The 26,424-nt window shown below is 36.8% G+C and overlaps 4 protein-coding genes across 6 annotated transcripts; 1 reads left to right on the top strand and 3 right to left on the bottom strand.

Moving 5' to 3' along the window:
• Window positions 1–1,456: 1,456 nt before the first annotated feature.
• On the bottom strand, window positions 1,457–13,624 carry LOC107189013 (neuropeptides capa receptor-like). The gene is made up of 7 exons (XM_015577444.1): window positions 13,409–13,624; window positions 11,181–11,660; window positions 5,828–5,918; window positions 4,960–5,159; window positions 3,921–4,163; window positions 2,811–3,138; window positions 1,457–1,934 (listed from the first exon to the last, which is right to left on the bottom strand). Exons 2-7 carry the CDS (start codon window positions 11,464–11,466, stop codon window positions 1,691–1,693), a joined length of 1,392 nt encoding a protein of 463 aa, XP_015432930.1. The 5' UTR covers window positions 11,467–11,660; window positions 13,409–13,624; the 3' UTR covers window positions 1,457–1,690.
• Window positions 13,625–15,286: 1,662 nt separating this feature from the next.
• LOC107189023 (probable RNA-binding protein EIF1AD) lies at window positions 15,287–19,749 on the bottom strand. Of its 2 annotated transcripts, none has more exons than XM_015577456.1 (3): window positions 19,644–19,749; window positions 15,586–15,858; window positions 15,287–15,514 (listed from the first exon to the last, which is right to left on the bottom strand). In XM_015577456.1, the coding sequence occupies exons 2-3, from the start codon at window positions 15,850–15,852 to the stop codon at window positions 15,305–15,307; spliced, it is 477 nt and encodes a 158-aa protein (XP_015432942.1). In that variant the 5' UTR covers window positions 15,853–15,858; window positions 19,644–19,749; the 3' UTR covers window positions 15,287–15,304. The 2 variants fall into 2 exon arrangements, with proteins under 2 accessions (XP_015432942.1, XP_015432950.1); XM_015577464.1 differs by lacking the exon at window positions 19,644–19,749 and adding an exon at window positions 15,925–15,942.
• Window positions 15,996–19,501, bottom strand: LOC107187706 (DNA polymerase subunit gamma-1, mitochondrial). The gene is given in 2 exon segments (XM_015575862.1): window positions 15,996–18,204; window positions 18,207–19,501. Coding segments are annotated over 2 exon segments (3,504 nt in total).
• A 920-nt stretch (window positions 19,750–20,669) lies between the features above and the next one.
• LOC107188997 lies at window positions 20,670–25,732 on the top strand. 2 transcript variants are annotated; one of them, XM_015577433.1, is made up of 12 exons: window positions 20,670–20,682; window positions 20,938–21,089; window positions 21,248–21,406; window positions 21,493–21,594; window positions 21,894–22,090; window positions 22,340–22,423; window positions 22,524–22,819; window positions 23,587–23,787; window positions 23,849–24,454; window positions 24,539–24,671; window positions 24,744–24,963; window positions 25,052–25,732. In XM_015577433.1, the coding sequence occupies exons 1-12, from the start codon at window positions 20,670–20,672 to the stop codon at window positions 25,634–25,636; spliced, it is 2,748 nt and encodes a 915-aa protein (XP_015432919.1). In that variant the 3' UTR covers window positions 25,637–25,732. The 2 variants fall into 2 exon arrangements, with proteins under 2 accessions (XP_015432919.1, XP_015432910.1); XM_015577424.1 differs by having other exon boundaries at window positions 24,536–24,671.
• The last annotated feature ends 692 nt before the right edge of the window (window positions 25,733–26,424 follow it).

The following is a 26,424-nucleotide window of genomic DNA, read 5'->3' as shown; positions in this document are numbered from 1 at the left end:
GGTAGTGGACGCCATTTTTAGGCGACGGTTCCGAGCTCGTGGTGTCTGTCGTGAATTTAATCATCGTTCCCGTTTTTAATTAGTCGGGATTTGACGTGGATACAATATAAACCGGCTGGTATTTAGCGAGCTGTCACTCCAGTCTGATGAATTTGTGAAACGACACGTATTCAGACGAAAGTGTTTTTTTTTCTATTATCTATCGCAATAGGGAGAAAATGTTTCTGCCAGGTCCGTCGACGTGGTATTGGTCGACTATATTGAACAAAACTGAGTGTGTGAACTACGCATACAGCGCAACGTATGAGGCTTCTGGGAGCCAGACTAATGAATTCTGCTCTCTAACATTTCTCAAGTTTAATATTGTTTACATACCTATTTTTGAACGCTTTGTATTTGATAATATAAAATTTGCATATTTAAAACTATTCTGTATCGTTTTGATTTCTTTGCTGTTAAAATAAAATTTAATGAACGTCATTTTTAAAATCTATAAACCAAAAGTGTTTCTTGCAGTAGTGTCTATGGCTGTGAATTTTCGTAAAAGTCCCTACTCTAGTTATCAATTTTTTTCTAATTTCGGTAAACTGTAACCTTTATCTTGTATCTATGTTTATTACTTAATAATATATTTACACTCAGGGTTCATTACTAAAATGGTTAATACAGTGTACTCTCCTATATAGACTAATTATTAATTTAACATAAACGGCATCCCTATTACGAACACCACAACAAAAATTATAACACCAAACAAAAACATTTTCTGAAAACATTTATCCAATGCTGTCAAAAGGAATAAAAAAAAATATGATGGAGAAGCAGAAGAAACGCAGAGAAAATCTCATAAATGGATTCGAATTATTTCTCCTCAATTTTCATCTATTTTTCTCGAAACCAAATTTTCTTTTGCGTTTTCGAACGGCGACGGTTGTATTTCCAAAGGAACTATTTCTAACTTGGCGTTGTTTCTCTTCCACAAATGTGCAAAGTAAAATAACAGAAATCGTTACTATTTCGTCCAGGAAGTGGCGATAAATGTATCATCGACGCTGTCGGAAATGCTAAAAATAGTTTCCACATAGATTTCCATCGCAGCGTTAACAAGAACGGTTAATGGTATTTATGCACATTGATACAGCAGAACCTCTTTCCAACGTCGTCTGGTCGCCAAGAGGCGTTGTTCAAGCACACATCATTTTCACGACATTCGCGAAATTACTAATGCAAACAACAAACTGGGCGGCTTAAACATAACCGCAAATTCAGACTCAAAATATTAAGCATGCTTCTTAATATTATCGGGTACCTTATGTTCGCGGACATACCAGATGTTGATGGCGCAACCGTGCGCAGTGGATGCAATTTTCTTAAGGGAATGCGTGCTGCACCATAAAAAGTTACGGGACAGCAAGATGCATCGGACGTATATATGTATGCAAAACGCAACGGGAACTCGGTCGAAACTAATTAAAACGCCCACCGTTGACGCTTTTTATTTAAACACGAAAGAAATTGTACAACGGAAAATAGATCCCGGATAAAAATCGACTTACAAACGACACGACCATATAATACATCGTCAAAGAATAAATAAAAATGTAAATTAATTTACAAGCTACAGTATTTACAGGATTTAATCGGAGTTGGATGGCTCCGCGCCAAGGGAGGATTGAAGAGATCGTATAGATCACAGAATACTGCTCGCTGTAGACATGGATTCCTCCACGGTCCTTTTAGACGGTGCACTTTTGTTGCTCGCCTGTTCCCGCGCAACGGAGTGCATTCGGTCGAGAAGGGGTTTGGACGTTGAGTCCTCCTTCTTCAGCGCGTAAGATTTACGAGACGCATTATCGTTCGCGTTCTCGTCTCTGTTCACGGTTTCCCGACTCGCAGTGAACCGAAACATTTCTTTTGCCTGACCGATGGTGTACCTGCGCAACAGTCACGCAATTATTCGATGATTGTTCATGGTTTTCGACTGTTATCTGAGCTTGTGTACACTCGCGAGCAAACTCGGCTTCCGCTAGGGAAAAACAGGCGTTGGGGAAGGGCCTTTTAACACTTGGTATCGGGAATCACTGAAATTTATGCCAAATTAACATTCGGTTTAACATTTATTTCAGTACTTGAAATAAATTTATCAAGTGCTAGAAGGTCCTTCTACGTCACTTTTTCCCCTAGTGGAAGCTGAGTTTCCTCCTAAGTGTACAAGCATAAACAGAGAAATATTGGAGGACTTGCTACCTCTTTCTAATATAGCTGAGTCAATCACTTAAAACGCAGATTCCCAGAACCTCACACCCCACTACTTAGATGTAAAAAGAGATACCAACTCCTCCTAAAGCTATCTACCTTTTTCTAAACTAAGGTTGAAACATCTGTTTCAGGGAGATGCGCAGTCTATACAGGGTGTCCAGAAATAGTATCAATTCCCGGAAATGAGGGGTACCTGGGATGATTTGAAACAACTTTTTCCTCAGCAAAAATGTTATCCGAGGCTTGGTTAACGAGATATTAACGAAAAACCCCGACCAATCAAAGCGTGGGTCTGCCGGCAGAGTTCCCGCGGTAACGTTGGCTACCAATCGCAACGCGTAGCCACCGTTACCGCGGGAACTCGGCCGACAGACTCGCGCTCTGATTGGTCAGGGTTTTCCGTTAATATCTCGTTAACCAATCCTCGGATAATATTTTTGCTAAGGCAAAAATTGTTTTAAATCATCCCAGGAACCCCTCATTTCCGGGAGTCGAAGCTATTTTGGGACACCCTGTATTTCTATGTCTATGTATACAAGATGCTACCTAACCTCACTGAATTCTTAAAACTCGAATTATGAGCCTTCCCGTTGGTACCATTCTCGCACATCTGCGGTGTCCTCCTGGTAGTCCAGCTACGACTAGGTGGCTTCCTTCCAACGCAGCAAAGCGTCTGCTTGAAAGCGTGTCGGTACTTCATGCTCATTAAATTGTACAGAATCGGATTCACGGTGGTGCTGAAATAATAGAGGCAACCGCTCAAAATGTACAGCCATTCGTTCAAATCGGGGTAATAGTCGGACTCCTGCGCGTAGACGTAGAGCAATCGCTGTGCGTGGAACGGGGCCCAGCAGACGAAGAACATGATTACCACCGCACCTGGAACGAAATCGATCGGGTTAACGGCATATTTGGAATATCTGGAATATTGGATCGGTGCAAAAATGTTTTGATGAACTATCTGCAGATATGCTGATTTTTCTTACACGAATAAAAATTGAATTACCTACTTAAGTTATCATAAAGGCAACTAAATCATTGATTGTTAGACGGATTATTTTGATAAGCTGTGGTTTAAAATTTTAGCTCTGAGTGCATTTTTTTAAAAATGTTTGTTCATTGCTTTTACTATTATTTTCAATTAAATAGACGGGATAAATCCCATTAGTGTACATTAATATATATACTATGAAGTATATATTATACAAATATACACAAAAATGCAGCATTAGGAAATAAAGGTAAAAAACCGTATAAAGAAAGCATATATGTATGTATAAAAACGTATACGAAAGACTTATACTGAAAATATACATATACAAAAGCAGACGTGTCACAAAAACTATACAAGTTTTTATTTCGTAAAATGCAGAAGGTTGAATTTTATCTGCAAAGGGTGACTATCATCAGCAGAAGGTTGAATTTTGTTTGTAAAAGTTTGAATTTTACCTGCAAAAGGGTAAATTTGATTTGCAAAAAGTTGAATTTGAAGTGCGAAGAATTGAATTTCGAGTGCAAAAACTATACAATAAACATTCAATATCGAGACACATTTCCTGCTTGGTGATGTATGTTCCGACCAAAGATCAGTTAGACAATTGGGAGGATCACGGGAGTGTAACGTGGGTGGGAAACGTATTAGAAATTACGGAGTATCTTACTCAGCATTCTGATGACGGATCTCCGGGATTGAACCCGTCTCGAATCTCCATGAATCGCCCCGCGCACCACTACATCCCGTGTGCTGTTCCTGATCTTCCAGCCCATTCTTGTGTAAACCACCAAGATCACCAGCATCGGTATCAAGAAAAATATAATGCTGCTCAGCTCGTAAAGAGGAAACTTGGGCATGTACGGTAAGAGCATGGCGCAGATCGCTGAATTTGCCGAGTAATTACCCGACTCTACATGAGATATCATAATTTTATAACTTTCATATAGATTCGACGTAAAATTAATACAGGCAACCCTCGTATAACACAGTATTTCTGAAGGATAGTCACAGAATAATTGAAAAAAACGGCCGAATAAAATGGTATTCCTATAACACGGTTAAAGAAATGTGTAGAATAGTGTAGTTTTCTTAGTTTTTTGAACCTAAACCTGTTCTTTGTATATACATATATATACTACCGCTCATAAGTATTAGAACACCTGATCTGTGAGAAGAAAATCTGATGTTTCGTAAAAATTCTATATTTTACGTCACATTTATTATTTCATAATAACATAAGCGTTATCCATTGAGCTTTAATATTCCCTAAACGATAATTATTTCATATAATCAGCAATTCCGTAATACAGTAAATCATCGATGAGTGTCCGAAGGCTTCTCGGCACTGAGCATTAAATATTTCATAAACTAATGGCCATATGCGGTTAAAACAAATATCATTGGCTTCAGAATTCCAGGCCCTATCACTGCGCTAAACCTCATTAAAAATTCAGTGTTACACATAGGAATCTCTTCTTGTCAATGCCAAGGGGCCTTCGAACAATTGTCGATGATTTCCTGTATTTTGTAACATTTACCTTATATTCGGTAAGTGTCCTAATAGTTATGAGCAGAAGTGTACAGGTATTAGTTCTTATTCTGTTAGTTTCGTATAACACGAATTCGTAAACAATGGAAATTTTTATGAACCTAACCACCGTGTTGTACGGGTTTTATCTGTAGTTCGTAGTGATATAATAATTCACCTGGCGGATACTCGACCAAATTGACTTTTGTATAGATCGCGAACGGTATCGCGCAGACCAGTGCAATTGACCACGCGGCCAAGATGAAACGTATCGGTCTTTTGAGACCGCTTATCTTGTAAACCCGAAGCGGATGACATATGGCCAAATATCTTTCCATGGAGAAGGCCACTATCGTTAGAACCGACACGTACGAGGACCTGCCGAATGAATGCAATATTTAACTAAGCAAAGTAGTACCAATTGCCATGACCATTGCATGTTAATTAACCTTCATCTGGATAGAAGAGCCTCTGAATAATATATACAAATAATAATCTATAACGAGTAATTAAAATTTTAATGTTACTATTCTACTAAATAAATAAACCGAATTAAAAGAAAATATGTTAGAATTATTAATTTCAGTTATTCTATACTGAAAGCCTCTGAAGCTCTTTCCTAGTCTATCCTGATGAAGGTTAAAGTTACTTTAGTGACTTATGATATATTTATGTAGATGTCGAGGAAATGGAGTGTAGGTCTAAGATGGCTGAAAACAGGATGAATGAACAGAAAGGTTGAGAACAGAATGAAAGAAAAGATCGGAAAATGTGCGAGAGGGAAAAGAGTGGGCGCTATGTTTAAAGAAGATAAAGGTCGACGGGGAAACGTATATCATATACATAGATTTGAGTTATAATGGTAAGGAGAACGTATAGGAATGAAACCTTACGAATTTTAAAGTGCAATAGGAAGGTACTGGCAGATCTGATCATATTTCATAAATAATCAGCTTTTGGAATATATGAGTCAATCATTATTATGAATATTACTTGAATCGTGCATTTAAGGAAAATTAGGATCTGGTGATCGATGAATTTCTTACATTTCCGACACGTACGCCCTGATCTTGCAAAGACCGACACCCAGGGCCCACGGGTACTGTTGCCAAAAGACGCTCAGCTCGTTGGGTAATCCTGAAAGTTGAAGAATTCCCCGATAACGAACGGGGTCGTCGTTCGCCAGATAATGATCGACGGACACGTATATTTCATTTGGACCCGTGTATACACGTGACGTCCAACTTTTTCTACCGTGTTTCCTACCGTCGTTATCTACGGTTTATTTCCGCGACGATCGTGCAATTGACGTCAGATATCTGCTCCAGGACGCGAGAAAGGTGACTAATTGTAAGTACCGCGAGCCTCTTCATCTCGCTGGCACACAAAACACGATTTCCCAAAAAGTAGATTTATAACGTATTTGATTAATTTAACGTGCAAACGTGACGATGCTTCAACGACGACGTTAAAAGGATACAAGAACTAACGGAATCGAGTGATTTCGTCTTTCGTCCCAGAAACGATTCCACTCTTTCGATCCGTTCGCCTATGAAAAATTCAACCCACGATTTTATGCAAGCTTCCACGAACCATCTATCGTCTTTGTGTCGGTGCGATTCTAGTCGACACGTTTCATTAAATTCCGCCGGCAATTAACGTTGCAATATTCGTACTTTCCTTTGACAAACGAATTGTTCGATGGAGTATAATTAAATCGAATTTATACCGGCGACGAAATGGTTTTACGATAAAACGAAAAAATACGGGTGGTTTTTATGAATTTTCGAATAATATCATCGTGTACGTTAATGTTTAACTAAAGAGCGAAAAATCCGTCTCGGTTGTTTCTGTTCCCGGAGAAAAACATTAATATCTACACGGTTCGGTTTATTAGCCTATGGTGATCGGTATCTAGGTATCAATATCGGGAATTTCTGATCGCGTCGAGTGCACGCGAACGGGCTGTACCTTATCTGACAATTGGCTGCTTTCGACGCACGATTTCGCCACGCGAATCTCATCGAGAGAAACTTATCGATAGCACAACATAGAATTTGTTTATAAGAGTAACTTTTCCAGCGGTTTGATGTTTCATGTTTCTGAATTAGTGTCACATATTACATATTCAACTCTAATATTTACTAGACAATATATACGTGATACAATCAATAATTTTATAATTATTTCTAAAATTTACTTCACGTTTGATAGATGTCCTAATATTTATCTGCAGTGAACGTTGGAGAACGCGTGAATACTTGCAGTTCGCCTCGCGTGGCTAAAGTTTAAAGTATGTACTAGGAATGTTCGATTCCGATTCGATTCTTTAGAATCTTGGGTAATACTTTTTGTTACACCCCGTATACTAAACTGATCAGAAATTGGGTTCTAATCAGGAACTCGGTCTGTGACGGTGTGTACTTCGAAAGGAGACGATGACTCGTTTGCTATCACCTAATATCTCCTTGACTCATCTGCAACAAGAGCTGACAACTTTTACCCTGAATATCCCACGACTGTGACGCAAATGGAAAAGACGTTACGATCAACAAACAACCCACTGTGTAGATAACAATCGCTAATGTACACACGAGGCGAAGATTAATTTAAAGCCTTTATCATCGAGTCTTAACGGACGACAGAAAGGGGAAAACGAAACGATCTGGATGCGAACGCGCCATTCTCGGGCAGGACCTCTCTCTAGGATCCTTTTTATCTGTTCTAGAAATACATAATTCATACCTGGCTTAATTCTTGTCCATTCAATAACTATGAGCAATCGTTTCTTAGATGTACACTCTCGATCATAAGTATTAGGACACTCAGCTAATATGCAGTAAATATTACAGACATTACGAAATTGCTGAAAGTCTTAAATAAATATTGTTCAGGAAGATATTAAAGCGCCACGAACAGTGTTTACGCTACTATAAAGTAATAAAAATGGCCTCAAATATACACAGAGAGTGAGTCATTTGAATCGATTCCCTTGAATATTTTCGAAATTGTTGACGATACCGAAAAATGTTTCAGATAAAAGTTGAATGGTTTCAAGGGAGGAAATAGTTCGATGTGAGTAGTGCTGTTTTTAAGGAATAATTCATTTTTTATTGCATTAGTCGATGCACTGCTTATCATTCCTTATTAAAAAAGTACTAAGCTATTCACACCGAAAACCATTAGTTTAGGAGATATTATAATTTCAAAATTGTTTCAAATCTCATTTTGAACGTCAATTTTAAGAAGGTAAACATCGTATTATTAATACTAAAAACTAAAATATCTCTTAAACTAATGATTTTTCGGTATAAATAGCTTAATATTTTTTATATGTGGTGACAAACTGCATCTATCAATGCATTAAAAAATATATGAAAAAAAACAAATTTTACTTTTGTATGTCCTCTATGCGTCCACCCACAAAAAAATACTCTCATCAAATTATTTCTCCCCTGAAACCATTCAGCCTTTATTCGAAACATTTTTCGATATCATTAACAGTTTCGAAGACATTCGAGGGAATCGATTCAGTTGACTCACCATGCATCATTTTTCACAAAACATACCATTTTTCTTTACACAGAGCAGTTGCCCTAATACTTATGAGTGGACTTCGGATTTTTATGCAAAATCACATTTTTTAAAGTAATTTTTGAAGACACCAGCAAAGGTAGGAATTTCTTTCTTCCCTTGAATATCTTATTGGTTTCAGAATAAATGATAGAAAACACATTGCCCCTGACGAAAGTATTTTCTCTATTGTATTATCCAAAACCCAATTGGTAATAATTGCATAAAATCCGTAGTCTACTTATGAGCGAACTAGAACAGTATACGTAATGAAAAATTCGATTTGTTTCCTTTCAACAGCGATCGACAGCGCCACGCTCTCGCGGGGTAGGTCGCGACATGGCTTTCGCAAATCCACCAGGGAAATTTGTCGAATTAAACCGTGTTATTTCGCGGCCACACTTTCCCGTTTATCGTTATCGGGGAACCTTTTATCGACTATCAAAATACCACCGTTCTCAAATTGAAACGTTGTTACCGTGTAATTAACAAACCACTCAACGAGCGCTGATTTAGGGGGCACGAACGTGAATCCAATCCGTTTTTTATCGATCCCTCTTCTCACCACTAGTCTATTGAACCGGCATTAATACCCGTGGAAATGTACTTCCCACCGGTCGTTCATCTACTCCGTTCACCTCCATTAAATATCTGTCGTGTTTCACGCAGTCGCCATTTTTCTTCGCGGAAACTGTTACAAAACGGCCGTGCACGGGGCGCAAAGCAGCGAGATCGGGGCAAAAACGAATGAACCCGTATTATGGTCAATGTTTATTTCTAACCATGCTATCGCAGAAATTGGTTTTTATTGTTTATTTATGCAACAATCGAGAAAAAGACTTATTAGATATAAAATTTAAACTCTCCTTTATAATTAAATTTAAATAAAAGTATTTTTTTTAATATTTTAACTTAATAATAGTTCATTTAATATGACGTATAAAATGTCCCTATTTCTGTTCAGCGAAAATGAAAATACTCGCATTTCTGCTCACGAGCGTGTCCCTGTTTCTGCTTAGCGAAAATGGAACTGTCAAAACCAAACTTCGGGCGAACAATATTAAAGATTCCATATGTTTTTTTCTAGTAAAAACGCAGCGTCCACAATCGCAACAGAACTGCTCAAATCACGTTCCTTTACGACGGACAAACTTATTAAATTTATTTCTATTAAACTGCTGTCTAATAGAAATACTAAACTAATTTAAATAATTTTTTGTATAACTAATTTATTATTTAACCTTTTACATTAAATAAAAAATATACGTACTGAAGCAGAAATCGGGACGTGATTAGAAATAGGGACATTGACCTTATATTTAATTTTCTTCTAAATTTCATTCCACTAAACGTACTGCGGATGGAATAAACACACAGAGATGTCGTCAGAATAAACAGACGAAACATCGAGGACGACGAAGGATCAAACGCAATCGAAGGTGCCCTTTACATCTCGTTCCTACTCTTTAACCGGTGATCTCTCTGAACAGGAATTTTAAATTATTTCCACGCGAATCAGCCGAACTTTGAAACGAATTTCACCACGGAATTCACAGAATCCCTTCCATCCATCAACGAACTCGAGGTACACTTCGAGGTAACGAATATAGTCAGGCAGTAAATTCAACGAGACCGTAAAAAACGTTTGGGGATCCGTGGGTGAAATAAAAGGGTATAATTACAACAGACAGGGAATTGACACCGCTTATTCTAAATGCTTCAGAAAGCATCCCCCAACATTAGATTCCCATAGACCAGTTCCGAAGACATTTGAAATGCTGCGTACGGCCTTGGACCCACCAGATAGAGCTTCTTTTTACGAGACCACTAGGTTTTGCTATCCGACCGTGTATCGCCAGCTTCAACCAGGGGTTGAAAACTGTCGTAATATCGATTTCGGTTCTTGAAACAGTTTCACAGAATCGTTATTTTCTATAACAGTTATATAGAACCGATATATATATTTCGATTACGGTTCTTATATCGGTTCTAGAACCGTTATTTTCTCGGTTCTATTTCGGCTTTGTACTGGTTACAGTTATGGTTATAATAGTGTCACTTTTTATATCGGTTATGTTTCGGTTTCGTAGCGGTTTTTTATTCACTTCGTAGATATCAGTTCAGTATTCTAAACATATACATAGACAAATATGAAAAACAAATGTACATGAAATAGAACAACGAATATTGATAATAATAACCATGACATTGTAATTACCGCTGACATTAAATATTCTTAATTTTTTCTATAATTTAAACGTATCATTAACATAGCATTGTTTACGCCATGGACGCTTCAGGGTGTAATTAATTAGATCTTATTTTTGTACATACACGTATCTGATGAAAATTAATTGAAAAATTAAAACAGAACCGATATAATAACGAATAGTATTACAATTGTCACCGTCACTGATGCAGAACCGATATAGAACCGATATACAGTGACTCACAAATTTCTTCACGGACGGCTGTTACTTCTAGTTGCCCAAATTCTTTACCAAAATGCGAATTTTGTTTCAAAATTAGGAAAAATGTATCACAAAGTTCTGATAAAATTAACAAAGAGAATATACAAATAGAAATAGCATAAAAACCCCTAACTGTTATTTTCGAAATCTGTGAACAAATATGTGAGTCACTGTAAGACCCGTAACCGAAAAAAATATAGACGAAAATTACAGTTTCTCTTAACAGTTATTCAAAATAAAGGTTCTTCAAAGCTGTTTCACTGAGATATACATACACCAGCTTGAACCAGTAATTTTCGGAAGGGCTTCAAGTTGAAACTTTCAACCCCCCAGGCTTCAACCCACGCAAACTCACCCAGTATAAGTAGAGTAAGATCGGATATGGCCAGACTGAACAAGTAGTAATTGGTGGCCGTCTGCATCGATGGATTCCTGATGATCACCGTGCACGTGGCGACATTTCCAAAGATCCCAGTGACGAATATGACCAGATACGCTATCGTGAGCGGCACAACCATCCTCATCGGGAGATACTTGGGCCCCAGCACCTTGGTCAGGTACTCCGATTCCGTCAGGTTTTTCAGGTCCCAGTCCTTCCAAAAATCGTGCAGATCGCTCACATCCTCCGGCGACGTTTCCATAGCGACTTCCAAATAGAATGTATTCTATTCCCGCTACGTGTGAAACCTTTGCCGTTCGAGGGGCTGGAACGCGTGTCGAGCATTTAAGAAGGGATGCCAGGTGTGTTTGTAAATATTGTGGCGCCGAAGGTAAGAAGAGGCTGGTTCGAGCGAGCCCGGCAACGGTCTATTTTAAGAATGCCGTATGTACGTATCTGTGGAAACAATTATCGCGGGGTAAACAAAGCATTCCGCCGCGGCTAGATAGCCGGCAGTCGAGCCGTCAACAGACTACGGTCGGTTTGATCGTTAATGGGTCACCGTGACAAACCACCGACGGAGCATCCACGACCTTCCTCTGGACCCATGGGCGTAGCCAGGTTGTCAGTCAGGGGGGGGGGCAAAAATATTAACATATCGAGTGCCACAGTGAAAAAGACTGTACGTAGCCAGACACACTTTATTTTGTTTTTTAAAGCCATAAATCGTTGAAAATGCATGCTTTCTGTTAATACAGGCTGTTGGTCGTGTTTCGAAATATACTGCAATATTAAATAATACGCAAAAATTTTATAACTGTAGAAAGGGACGGGGGGGGGGGACAAAATTCAATTTTTTTCTTGTAGGATGGGGCAAAAACCACTTTTTTTGTGTAATATTTAAAACCACCATCCCTTGGCTACGCCCATATCTGGACACTGGTGAATCACCGTCTGTGATCTGGGGAAGTATTGTAAGTATCCTGAAAATGTTCGTGCAGTTTTTGTACTAACAACCAAACCTCGTATAACATGGGTTCCTGTAACACGGTTTCACTTTTGGTTCACTTCTGGACGCTGCACAGGTGGTGTGAAATCCTCAAAACGTGGCGAAAATTCCAGAAATGTTTTTGGTAGTAGAGATTGTGATATTTTGTGGTTTGTTGTATAAACTTAATGTATTTTAATATTGCCGCATAAATTCTTTAAAATGACACTTCCTCGGGAAACGAATTTTTGTCACGTTTTTGAGATTTTGCACCACTCTGGAGAATTGGGGAAATCCCTGAATAACACGATGTTTTAACAGCAAGGTTTCGCTGTATCACGTTGCATTGCTCGATATAAATGCAGTATAGTGCGCGATGCAGCAGTTCCCTCGCAGAAAACAAAAGAAGTATAACTAAAAGTATATTGTGTGCTGCGGTAGGGGTAGAAGGAATGAAAGTTGGAAACGAGTAAAAAAGGAACAAAAGTAGGGGGTAGATGTACCAATTACTGCCACCTTAAGATTGAATTAAGATAACATTTTATTTTACCATTATTCAACATCCCTTTCATTAAAAAAATAGTTTTATACCTTAAATATGAAGAGTTAATAAATAGTTAATTAAAATCTGCGTACAATCCCAGTGTCCCCATAACTGTCACCTCGAAAGTTAAAATAATTCTTATATAATTTAACAATTCATTTTGTACAATATAGATATAACAAAATTACGGCTCTTTCTTTAGTATGATTTCGTTATCACTTCCTACTTACGTAATCCCGTTTTCAACGTTCAAATTGCATTTTCATTGTTCAACATTAATTTTTAAATACTAGATATATACAAATACACGTATTTCTTCATTTTCATGCGAATCAGAGTCCCAATAATTCAATAATCAAATTTCTTGTACACAATACTTTACACGTAACATTTTTATGAAAATAAATAAAGTGGCAGTATTAGGGACACTGACAGTAATTGGGACATTTAAACTTCATTGAGTTGGCCTATGTTTACCGAGGTCGTTCAAAACGATCGGGGAAACAGTCTCAGCAGGTCAACGGTCGCGCGGACAACTTACCCGTCGCGACCCAGACGAATCACAGAACTGTTTGAACTCTACAAGCGATAACACGGTACCAAGACCATATTTTCATTTGTGCGCATATAACAAAACACTCTCGAGTCTGTTAAAAATCCTGTAGTACATACCGTTGTGGTATCGTTTCGTTGCAAAGCGGACAGAATTGTTAAGTGTTCAGCGTTCGTCGTGCTTATTTATCGGAAATCGTACTTTGTGATCGTCGAAGTGTAATAATTGTTCGCTCGACGAGCCAGTGGACAATTAAACTGTGTCCGTTTACAAAATCACGGCGTATTCTTCGCTCAACGACAACATCGTTCCACCATCCAACGAGCTGATCGAATGAACCGCGGCGTTCGCTTCCATCTCGAGATCCACAAATTCCAGCCGTTCGATCTGATTCACCATGTTGTGCAATTGTCGAGCGTTAGCTGGAGCGCAGCGTCCGACTTCCGGTCGCCGCCACGCCGCGGATATTCATCCTTCTGGCTCTCGTTTGGAACCTTCTCGACATCCTCGGAACGATCCGCGAACTGTGGAGTCTCTTTTGTACGAGCAACAAAGAAACGTGCCGACGATTATATCGAATTGATCAATGTCAAAAGAACACTCCGCCTCGCAGTATCACGGATTCCGCGCGATAACGATCCGTTTATGTGTCGACGGTAGTGGTAACACGTGCGCTCGCAATAGAATAAACGCGTAATCGAAAAATAAAAAAGGGGAAATCACTTTGGAGACATTGCCTCTTGAACACGTTGACGAATCGTCGCGATCACCCAAATAAATGGAACCGAACAGACGAAAGCGACGATAACAACGCTCTCGTGAGCCACCGTGCAGCGTGACTGAACGGTAATGTTCTTCGACACCTGTCCTCCCGACAACCTCATCTCCTCTTGATCCCGCCGATAAGAGAATCGACCTAAACGAGTCATTCAATTGTGATAGGAGTCCCCGGTGCATTCAATTATCGCGCTCGCGACTTGCTCAACGATCTCGATTCGGAAGCTGGACTTCACTTGAATTGAAAGTACAGCATTTCCAGGAGGAAAAAAGGAAACGTTTTTTAATAATATTTTTTCCGGGTGGAAAGAAAGGAACATTTGTTTTAATAATATAATTCTTTTTTGACCTATTAATAGAAATTGAATCAGTTTGCTTTTACTAGTAGTACTAGGTCTCCATGTCTACACACTGTGGTAATAAATTTCTCATAACCTGTATACTCTAAACTTAAAAAAGTAGAAAAATATTCGAAAATTAAATCATTGTTTTGTTTGTGTTTAAACATTCACCGCTGAAAGTATTTCACTTGCCTTTCCGTTCACGCCATTAGGATTGTACATTTAACGGAGAACTCTATGTACCGATACATGTACAAATTTCTTTAATCGAATGTAATATTCGTACAATCTACTATCCGAACTTCTGTTACCGTTAGCATTTTGTGGAATAAAGAGATTAAGAAAATCTATAGAACTATATATTGTGCGTGGAATTCAGGAAAAATTGAAACGATTTCTCATCGAATTATGCATTGGAAGAAATATCCGTGGACGTTATCAGAAGAATTTTTAAGAAAGTGTTACATGTATTGACGGAAAATTTAATCCAGCTAGAGTGAAACAACACGGTTGAGAATTTGAATTAACAAAAGGTTCAACGTGTATCGTACCGCAAAAATCATACTAGCCGATAAGATTGATCGGAGACAATGCAACGATAATATTTTCGATAACGCGCATTTACGTCAAACGTACCTGTATTTTTTGATCGAGCGTACGTATTAATTATTGCAACATAAAAAAAAAGTTTGACGTTCTCTCTCCTCTTAATCGATAATGAAATAGACAAATTAAAACTTCGAATTATGTTCGTTTTATATTTACATTCACGATAAGATTCAATTCACCGCGATGTTATAAAAAAATTACTTATCAAAACGAGTTCTAACATTTTTCAATGTACAGTCTCTTATGCCGATATTCGTGCGAATATTTACAATTACCGCTGTACAAGAGTTAACTAGAATCGGATTCGTCGGAACTCGACTCGTTGTCGTTATCTGTTCTATCAGAATTCTGTTGTAGTCTATTTGTATTTACAAAAAGGTCATCTTCGTCGCTATCATTGTCTTCTCCACCTTTGTTCGTTGTTTCATGATTTGTCTTTGAGGCTTTGTCGAACTCTTTTGGCCAACAGTTCTGAGCTCGATACCACTTTTGATGTTCCTAATAAATAAATTCCTTATTTCAATTAGTCAATAACAAAAAAAAAAAGAAATACAAAAATAGAAATTTACCCGTGTTAATATTTTAACAATTTCCGCCTTCACTTTGTCCCCCTCTGGTATTGGCTCTACAAGCACAAAATCGCCTCTTTTCACCCAGATGTTTCGCCGGAACTTTGTTGGCATTGACACAAGGTACTGTTCGCTAATGGCATCTTCAACTTCGTGAAGATTGTTACCGCGAGATTCGAGTATGCGCACGATCGACTGGGATTCGGTAGGAACACTCAAGTCCTGCACTTCTTTAACAACATGTTTGCGTTTAGTTGCTTTGGACATTCTGATCTGTAAATTTAACGGTAACAGAAACAATCAACCATCTAATTGATACAAACAAAACGACAAACGTACAATACGTTATTGGTTATTCAATAACGCTTTCGGTATTGATTCGATGACCACAACCAAAATTACTATTTTTTTTATATTCTATCATTAATACGCATCGCCTCCTGCTCGGATAATTCCTGATCTTGTTCCTCCGTCTCGTGCCATGGCCCAAAAGAACCTTCTGATTTTCTTATCGTTTCCCAAATGTCTAAACTCTCTCCCAATGGAACATCGTATTCACTTTTCAATCCATGAGGATTCGATGGTGTCCTACAATCGTCTTTAGATTCTTTCCGCAAAACGGTGTCCACTTCGACGGAAGTGAAAAATGCTACCGACATTGGCAGATCTTTCATTCCAAGTCTCGAGGCGCAAAAACATCGCGTCATAAGATTGGTTACGTGCATGGCAAGTGCCGCGTTGTATTTGTACTCCGACGGCACCATATACCGTACCTCGTCGTGAAACGACAAACAGAATCTTATGTTATCCTTCATGAGCCATTTCATCGAGACCAGCATCAAGTGTAAGAAATCAACCGCTCCGCTCTGAACTACCCAGTTTACCTTTGTAGGCAAATACTTGCTGCTCGTTTCGTTCTCTAAGGCGCGAGTCAATCTGGAGTTCAAGAAAGGGGTAACGGGATGCTCACTGTTAGCAATTTCCTCCAACCTGTTGAACATGGCCGATTCTGAACCACCTGTCCATTTGCTATTACTAAACATCTCTGATAACGTTTTGCCAAACAATTTTGCTGTCCTGGACGCTTCATAAGCCGAATATTCTTTGTCCAGTATTTCCTCGTTAATGTATTCAGGTTTCAGCCTGTATAGTCTTTTACCCTTGGTCATAGCGAACATCTTCCGCGACTTGGACGCGGCTTCAGCGTTTGTCATGTTTGGATTAAATTGTTTCAAAAGTCTTTCCGCAAACTTTTGTCCCGCGCCGTAGATTCTGGCATAGTTGATTATCTTGGCTTGATTTCTCGATATTCCAATAGCTTTGGCTGTAACGCTGTGCATATCAGTTTCATTAGACTTTGTTCCTATTAGGGTCATCCAACCGAAAGGTGTACCTCCTTGAATATTTTTATAGTTAGCATCTCCTAACATCGACGAAATCCACAGCTCTTGACTGTCCACATCGGCTCCGATGATGTTATACCCTGGAGGGGCTTGTATCATAGCTCTCAATTCAGAACCAACCCGATCTATATGACCATTGGAAGCGGTCATCCACGTACTCTCGACTGCACGCCTAGTTAATGTACCACACACAACTACCAAAGGTATGATTGCACCATAGCACAATGACTTTTTAGTATTGTTCATGGTGTTTGGTAAACAAGAGTTACTGAACCATACAACAAACTGTGACATAATCCTATCTCTGTTATTCCTCCAGTATGAGATCATTTTAGCAATTTTCAATACCTCTGATGCGCTGCTGTCTAAACCAGCAAGAATATTTTCAGAAAATTTATTCAGAAAATCTTTGGCCAAAGGATTACCGACATTGCTAGTTCCTCCATCTTTATGTGGCAGTTTAAGAAAATAGCAACAGTTATCTATAATCTCGTCACACCAGACTGCTGTACCTTTATACAATTTACTTATATCAAAATCAGATTTTTTCTTCTTCTTCTTAAAATACCAAAAATCTTGTTTGTGTAAATTCATTTCGACGGTTTTGTCAAGTGTTGAAATTAGGTATTCTGTTTCCTCAGTGGAATGTTCCATTTGTGGTAAAGGACATTGAGCCAACAGTTGCTTTAAAGGCACTTTCGTTTCTGCATCTAAATCATCATTAAAAGGCACTAAAATTCCCCAACCTTTGTCCCTTATATAGTGTAAAGGGTAACATTCCCATGTAAGATTCAATAGCTTCGGAACAATTTGCATAGATGTACTTATATACTGTGGACCTGGTTCCCAGTTTTTATCATTGAGTTTAGCGCAAAGTTTCCTGTACCATGCTGGATATCCTGGCATATGTGGTAGCTTAGCAGGTAAAAGTTTTCTTGTCTGTTGCAAATAACCAAATTCCTCCTCTAAAGGATCTTCCTCCTCCTCCTCCCCATCTGTAAGATACTTTTGTGCATCGCTTTCTTCTTTTTTGGTCTTTAGTTCTTTAAATTCCCTTTTAAGATCTACTACTGAAACTGATGTCTTCACCTTAATTTTCTGGGTACTCCAATCTTCATTCCACATCCATAAATTTTTTTCATATGATCCATTATGCATAAGCTGACACACAGCATTAGCTCTTTGAGAAAGAATAAACTTAGTTTCATAGTTTAAATTGTAACAGGATGAGGAAACCTTTCTTCAAACGTAGGAAATAACTTGCACAATATGTTATATGTTGCAACTACATCACCTGCACAATATGTCATCAAAGAATTGAAATCTTTTCTTACATCGTTCAATGTTCCCTCTACAAACACATTTCTTGACTCCTTACTTATCTCGTTTCCACAATAAAATTTATGGACTTCTGATAAACTATTCAAAGAAGTTTGCATGTGCAAATTAGTTTTCTCACAAGTATTCTTCTTGGAATTTAAAATTGTTCTTTGGTAGCTACTAATTCCACTAACAGATACATGAAGTGACATTGTGTCAATGAACCTTGTACCTGTAGGATTCAACCAATACTGTTCTTTAATTCTACTCCTATCATATGATACATTATGCCCTACTATAACCTTTGGTTGCTTATGATATGCAGTCAATTTCTCCCCATGTTCTGTAGGTTTACTTTCTATTGGTATCAACTGATCCATAGTAAACTGCTGGCCTTCAAAATTTGTAGTTACTCCATCCATTAAAGACTTTGATACCCAACCATACCAAGCTCGATTTGTTACTGCGGTTGCAATTGTTGGTAAAGGTCCTTCCTTCATACAAACTTCCACATCAAAAATAATACCATCCTCTAATGGATAATCTACAGATTCTACTCCATCAGGTGTATATCTGGTCCATCCTTCTTTTAACATCCAATGATCTGGCATTTTAGGAATGCTTTTCAAAGTCTCTTTTATAATTGTTACATAAGGCTTAACTTGCGCCTCACCAATGTTATAAAAATGTTGCTCTATATCGTTGCCTTCTAAGGGGGGCAATTTAATATCTACATTTGGTAATCTTGACGCATCTTTAGTCTGTATTCCATATAAACTCAAATTGTGTTTTATAGATTTTATTTCTGCTGAAGATAGTCTTTCTTGTTTATAATCATTCTTAAATATTTGTGTATGAAGTGATGTTGAAAGCATTTGCATATTAATTTCATTGACTCTTATATCGTTATCAAAATTTTCCTTCCAGTCTCCTCCATTTTCTGTTCCTTCTATATCGTCGGATTTAACAGTAACATTGAAATTCACTACTGTATCAAAATCGATCCAGTTACATATTTTTTGAAAAATAGTTGGTTTGTTTTTTGTGCCGGTAATCTTTGTGGAGGTTAGAACCTTAGGAACATGCGGTACTTCCGTCCACTTTCCATTTCGGAAAACTCTTTTCTTGGACTGACACCATACAATATTATCATACGCTGAGGTGGTACATTTGTAACGACTAGATACACGCATCATACAGCTTTTCATTATTATTTTGCACTTGCTTTATTGTTGACGAATTCATAGTAGACAGCATGTGCTCGACACGTGACTGTATTACTGTTAACACAAGTAGTAATTTGTTATTAATAAATTGTATCAAGTGAGATCTTACCTGTTAGTTGTAAATAGTAGTTCAAAAGTAGTTAGTATTTTGAATAAATCGCTAATTTTAATAAAGTTAATGAAATAATATGTCAAACATTTTGAATGCTCTACAACGCCATATTGCCACTCAACGCGTAATTTTAAAATCTTCTGTCAAGCATAGTGATATAATGTAAAAATCTTCTCTTTCTATAATAAGCAATGGTTAGTAGTAGTGAAGATATTAAATACTTGCAGTATTAAATAAGTGTATTCGAATAAAAGTATTTTTTTCTCTTTTATTGTGACTTTACGAAAACGTTTTTCTGGACACGGTATTGTAAGTACACGTTCTATTGAATAAGAGGACTTACAAACAAAAGTAATTATACGAATATTTTAGACTTTAGACAAACAAATGCATCCACATGTATTGCAACATATGACAAATAACTGGATTTCCCCGGAAGATAACACAATCTTCTAAACACGGTCCTCGCATTGTAAAAAGTTGACCAATACCAATACACAAAGGAATTTTCGTACTGCAATGGTCATCCCCAAGGACAGTTATTGAACATTTTTTTAGTTATTTAGAACAAAACTTAAAACTCCAGAAATTTAAAATGTCAACAGATTATTTAAAATGGTATGTCAAAATATAACTGAATTTAATACTTGTGTTCCATGTAATTTGATGTATTATTGCAAAAATATATTTGCTGATAAAATTTATTAAATCTGATTAAATCATATACCTTATATCTTACTCTATGTACATGTTATTTATTTTAATGTCAATGGCATGACATTTCAAATATTGCAACAAAACGAGTTTGTCCGAAAACACTTATTTGATATTGTGCATTGACTTGAAATGTGACCGAGTAAGTAGAATTGAAAGAAATGGATCAATAAATTACACTATGCACGTTATCATTTCTATGTGAAAGTAATAAATTGTTACTTTGATATATTTTATAAATGTCACCTATTTCTGCTACAGTGATCACGACGACATCTTCGTAGCGTCTGCCAGTTTATTGTGTTCGTCATGGCTTCGACGGGTTAGTGTAAATTTAATATTTATATTTTACGATTTTTTAATAAAAAACTCCCTTTAAAGATGTTTCAGACAGTCTTAATACATGTTTGTTTTTCACGGTAACGGTTATTTGCTCGTTGTATGCGTAAAAACAATATAATTTCATTGCGGTTTCGTACTTGTCACTTTTGACGTTTCTCATCGTGTATTACGCAGAAACTTTCGCAAGTTTCGTTAAGTTAAGCAATATTAACAGTCGTGTTTTCTTTTTATTCAGAATCCTTGGTGTGCGATACACTCGATTTAAGTGGTCAAGGTCTTAAAAAGCTCTCTCGATGTCCGTCGGATGGAGATATCAGCACATTGATCATCGATGATAATGAGCTTCAGCGTCTTGATAATCTTGATTCTTATCATAGAATTACCAAGGTAATGTTTTCCTTCATAATATTTAGAATATATTATTTAATTTTTCGTATTTTCTGACGTAACGTTGACATACATATCTCTTCCATTGACATGTCAATAGGTATAGTACTTTGTGTAATAAACGATTAGTTTTAGAAGTAATAAACATGAAATTTCAGCTTTCAATAGTAAGGAACCAACTGCTACGGATGTATGGTATATCAAAGTTACATAATCTTGTAACTCTTAATTTAGCAAATAATGGTATTTTGACCATAGAAGGTATAAAGGATATGACAAACTTACAGACTCTTTGCTTAGCTGGTAATAATATAAAGGTATATCATTTTGAAATAATGCATTTGCAATTATAAAAAAAAAACTATTACATAAGTTTCTTTTAATATTACATTGATCTGTATAGTCCATTGAACATTTACATACAAATACCAAATTGGAACATCTGGATTTGTCTGAAAACAGCATCAGTCATATTTCAGACATTTCGTATCTAAGAAATTTGAAGGTAATACTACTAAAACTTTTAGTACTTATTTCTTGACCTTTTATTAATTGGGAACGTATAACTGGACTTTGGATATTTATGCAAAATCATAATTTCGGATACTAATATGTAAAAATCAAAATTGAACAGGAATTTCTATCCTGCACTAGGGTCTTTAATATTTAGAAATACTATTCAATTTTATTAAAATCCTTGTTTCACGTTGCTTTGTAGGCTAGGAAATGGTATAAATGCATAAACATCTGCAGTCTGGTTATAAGAGTCAACTAAACGTGTTAATTCTCTTCATAATGTTTTAGGAACTTTTCTTGCATAATAATCGTATTATAACATTGCGGCAATGCGAACGCTACTTACCTACTTCATTAGAAACATTTACATTGGCAAATAATAATATTACTGATTTAAACGAAATGTCACATTTAGCTAATTTAAAAAATGTAGTAAACTTTTCGATCGCCAATAACCCCTGTGTCAGTATGGCAGGTAACAGTATGTATCCTTTTTATTGTTTATGATTCACATTTCCATCGAAAGATTAGAGATGGATTGGTGAAATACTCAGAACACTTTTTTTACATGACATAGATAAAATGATGTGATATTTTACTATCTTCAGTGTCATTTTAGAATTATTCTTTGTCATAAAATATTACGCTTGTAGAAAATTACACACAAAAGAAAACATTTATACTAATAGTAGACTTACAGCTATAGCTTATTCTTCTTAACAAATAGCTAATAGTGGGTTTGACTATCGTCCTTTTGTTATCAATTGGTGTATGAGCTTAAAATCAATTGATGGCTATCCTGTTGATCCTATTGAAAGGTAGGTTTATTTGTCGAAATATTATAAGTATCTGTGATGTAGCATACAGAATTGTCTCAGTCCAAACAATCAAAATTTATTTCAAATGGTGGCCACTCAGTTTAAAGGCAGAGTGGCTGTATTCTCAGGGACGTGGTAGACAATTCCGTGTCGGTGAACATGCACCGCTTGCTCAGTATCTAGCATCTGTCTGCCCTCTCTCTGGTGAATCCCTTGAAAATGAGACTGACAGGAAGCTTAGGCTGATTTTGAGTAAAGCACAACATCATCAGCAACAATTAAGTCAACAAAGTGACAATGGAAGTGTGCACAGCTTAAGTAGCGTTGGAATGAGTCCTTCTCCAGCCACTAGGCGTAGACTTAGTCATAACAGGACAAGTTCTCCTAGACGTGCCAGTGAGTCAAATTAATCCTTAATTTCTTTTTCTTAATTGTTGCAAGTACGGTCAGGAATCATTTGATGTTCTACTTATATTTGCAAACGTGGACTAGTAGTGATATACACTTTCCAGTCGTCATGCACATTATATGTGTCCTAGTTATAATGTGTTTTCTCTAGTTGCGCCAATGTTGACATACTATGAAGATAAATGCTTACAGTCACCAAAATTTTATGAAGCAAAGTACTGTGTGTGCCGTTCACCTTGTAAAGGTATCCAAAGGCAGAATGAGGATTTAACACATATGGCTATAACTGCATAATAGACATGTGTAAAAATCTAAGACTGATTTCCCATTTATATTTTAAACAAATTCAAACTGAAAGTACTATTAACAATGCCTAAGAAATCCTATTATACACTCAATAAATTTTATCTTGGATTAATGCACATGTTCATATTTTTCGTGCCTAGTGTGTAGTATGTTTTTAAGTGGTTGCTTTTTTAAGCTTATAGCGCTAACGACTTTGGAGAATGAAAGACAAAACTATGTTACGATAATGATGCTAATTAGAAGATTTGGTTAGCGAATTATCATTTGACGATTTGGAAATACATTTCACCATAGTTCACAATTCTTGTATCGTTTGTCTAGTCTTTAGTCCGATATCATTTGCACGCTTTCGCTAGCAAAGCTAGCCCCAAACGATCCATAAGCATAACAAAACACGTAATAATGTACTAGCTAAGGTATAAGAATTGACAAATATGATATTTTATTAGGCTCGTCAAGAAACTCTTTAAGAATAAGGTCACCGGACAGAATGATATCTAGTATTCATACAGATGCAATGGTTTCTTCTTGTCACACACTGTTAAATGAAGAACATGAAGCATTAATGACTCAAAGTCTAGATCCAAATATGCTGTGCGGCACTCTAAGTAATAAATTATCAAATAACGCTGCCTCGCAAGATATTGAAGGTAAATTAAAAATTACGTCCAGTCTCAATTGTCATCAATTACAATAATATTTCGTTTACAGAGACGTCTAGCCCCCTACAAGCTGCATCGAAACTGGTACCAGTTCCAGAATCTTTAATGAGCCCAGACTTTCGTCCGCCATCTGGTCTTTCACGAGTACTGGCGAAAACTCCACCAAGTAAATTAACATCACCATGCCAGATTACGATGCCAAGTAAACCTCCGACCGATGGAGACGGAAAGGCTATTCCCATAATAAATACAGTGAATCCAATGGCGAAAACGAATCTTAGTTCTGTAAAAGCAAACGCACTTGTAAAAAGCAACTCGGCGAGCAATTGCAGTATTGGAAAGCCAAATATTGCTAAACCTGTTATTACGAACCTTAGTAATAAGTGTCCACATAGTGTGAAAATTAATAATTATGTACAAAGTAAAACATTGCCCGGAAGACGAAGCACAAAAAATTCACCAAATCTCGGTAGGAGTATACAAAGGCCGAAAAGTGCGAACGACAAAATTAAGAGCGGCGTATTGAAGAAAAGTGGAGATGGAGATGCAGGTAATGCTACTCAGAGTAGCGATGAAGACAGCGAAGTGTGTCAAGCCAAATTAGACAGTATTCGTAACAGAGCTATTCAAAGAAGACAAGAAGACAGTAATAAAGGTAAAAAGCTTAAAAAAAATAAATAAAATTCTTAAGGTACCGTAGCGATATTGTTCTTTATATTTTATTCCACTTCCAAAGCAGATCAAAATGACGCTGAGAAGGCAGCAATATGTATTCAAAGGATGTGGAGGGGCTACCATACTAGGAATCTTAATAAGAAAGCAACTAATGTCCTGAAAACAATTGAAATGATGAGGACAATTAAATATATACAGTATGATGATTACTCACTTATTATCTATACGTAAATTATTCAGAATGTTATATCATTAATTATACCTTTTAGGAAACTTTCTACCGACATGGAAGCTACTAGAACAGCTTTGGAGAGTGAACATAAGTTGCAGTTACTACAAATGCAAGCGATTAATGCATTATGGAAGAAAGTTGTCAGTCTGCAGCCTAGTGGTAATCGAGAGACTACAAGTAATGACAATGAGAACCTCGCACAAAATGTAGATGTTGTAACCAATTTAGCACAAACATGTAATTTGTTACATACACAGGTAAAATATCAGTCACATTTTTATAATTCACCTTCGTAATTTCAATTTAATGTGTTTAATAATGTCTATAAAACTGATATCCATTTAGGTTCAGCAATTACAAGACTCTATGTCAGAAATAAAACAATGCATGTCGAACATGCAATCAAAACAAAATTTAATCGATAACGCAGTCGCAACTCAAACTGAAATCTCTGCTGTTCACACACCAGCAGGCGAAGAAAATACGTTTCCTTACTCACGGGCGCACAGACCGCAGACATTACCGATTCATCAAACAATTCACGAAGGAAACGAGAACAAAAGTTTTGCATCTAACCTCATCGACAGCGTATTAAAAAAGGTCTCTCAGTCTACCGACACGACGGACGACGAAGTTAATACCGACATATTAAACTCTAATGAAAATCCTGAACTACTAAATTCGAACGATCATCCGGATATGTTCAAAAGTTGCGAAGAAATCGTGGAATCTGATTTCAAAGACGTAATGGAAAATGAGGCAAAAAATGAATACGATATAATCGATAATACCGTATTAAATGGCGACGTTTGTGAAGAAATGCTGTGTAAAGAGTTACACAATTTTATTGAAACAGAAATTACATCAGAAACTTGCCAAGATCTTGATAAAGAAGATAATTCCGATGAAGTTGAGAGAGAACAAGTTTAAGTTGGGAAAATATGCAGACAAGAATAACAAAACAGAATGAAGGTGCAAAGTCATAAGCTTAACGTAGAAGTACTGAAAACAGAATTGCGAATTACAGCGAACAGTGTTCAACGCACGAGTAAAAACAATACATCTAACTAAAAATGCTCACTGTACATAAGTTGAAAAATAGCTTTTATCATATCGAGACAACAAAGTTTCATGATTTTAGTCGCACAATATTTCCTACAGTTTGTAACGAAGATGAAGTAGATACTTTCATTGAAGGTTAAAAAAAACGTAGCACAAGATAAATCAAAAAGTGAAGAAAAACCAGTTACATAATTTAAAAAAATCACATCGTTAAACGATTTTACCATATATCGTCATACATCGTGGTCATTGAAGCAATTTTGAAAATTTTCCGTCCACATATCTGGCTCCTAAAAATTTCATCGATGTACAAAGTGTGTATTAATAACGGTGTATATCGTAAAGGAAACTTTGCTCCTTCTTAAAAACGAAAAATGTTATTGTACAGGATGAACTATACGCTCGACACCGTAAATTCCAATGTCGTTCGTCGGTTTTCAGATTGAAATAGCTGTAGAGTCATAGAAGAGAATTTTGATATATATGAAATCATTCCTTATAAGTGGCAGAAGAATGTTCGGTTTTGCTAAGATGTTGCCTGAAATAACATTATATAGGTAATTATTATTTTTATTTTCTTATTTATTTATTTATTTACTGAGGAAGTGTAAAATCTAGGGAAAGTTGATATTGCTGGAAATGGTAGTCAATAAATG

Source organism: Dufourea novaeangliae, unplaced genomic scaffold (assembly GCF_001272555.1).
Source record: "Dufourea novaeangliae isolate 0120121106 unplaced genomic scaffold, ASM127255v1 scaffold16, whole genome shotgun sequence".
NCBI lineage: Eukaryota > Metazoa > Arthropoda > Insecta > Hymenoptera > Halictidae > Dufourea > Dufourea novaeangliae.
Note: the sequence above shows the minus strand (reverse complement) of the source record. Positions and strands in the feature narration are given on the sequence as shown.

What these genes read in the sequence shown, in the direction of transcription:
- LOC107189013 (XM_015577444.1), bottom strand. Translation starts at nt 11,466, where the DNA reads ATGGAAACGTCGCCGGAGGATGTGAGCGATCTGCACGATTTTTGGAAG. An exon ending in TTTGGTCGAGTATCCGCCAG is followed by an intron (nt 4,164 to 4,959) that starts GTGAATTATTAT and finishes TATCTCATGTAG; the next exon opens with AGTCGGGTAATTACTCGGCA. An exon ending in ATCCGTCATCAGAATGCTGA is followed by an intron (nt 3,139 to 3,920) that starts GTAAGATACTCC and finishes ATTTCGTTCCAG; the next exon opens with GTGCGGTGGTAATCATGTTC.
- LOC107189023 (XM_015577456.1), bottom strand. Translation starts at nt 15,852, where the DNA reads ATGTCCAAAGCAACTAAACGCAAACATGTTGTTAAAGAAGTGCAGGAC. An exon ending in TTGTTAAAATATTAACACGG is followed by an intron (nt 15,515 to 15,585) that starts GTAAATTTCTAT and finishes TTTATTTATTAG; the next exon opens with GAACATCAAAAGTGGTATCG.
- LOC107188997 (XM_015577424.1), top strand. An exon ending in CGTATCTAAGAAATTTGAAG is followed by an intron (nt 21,595 to 21,893) that starts GTAATACTACTA and finishes ATAATGTTTTAG; the next exon opens with GAACTTTTCTTGCATAATAA. An exon ending in ACAAGAAGACAGTAATAAAG is followed by an intron (nt 24,455 to 24,535) that starts GTAAAAAGCTTA and finishes CCACTTCCAAAG; the next exon opens with CAGATCAAAATGACGCTGAG.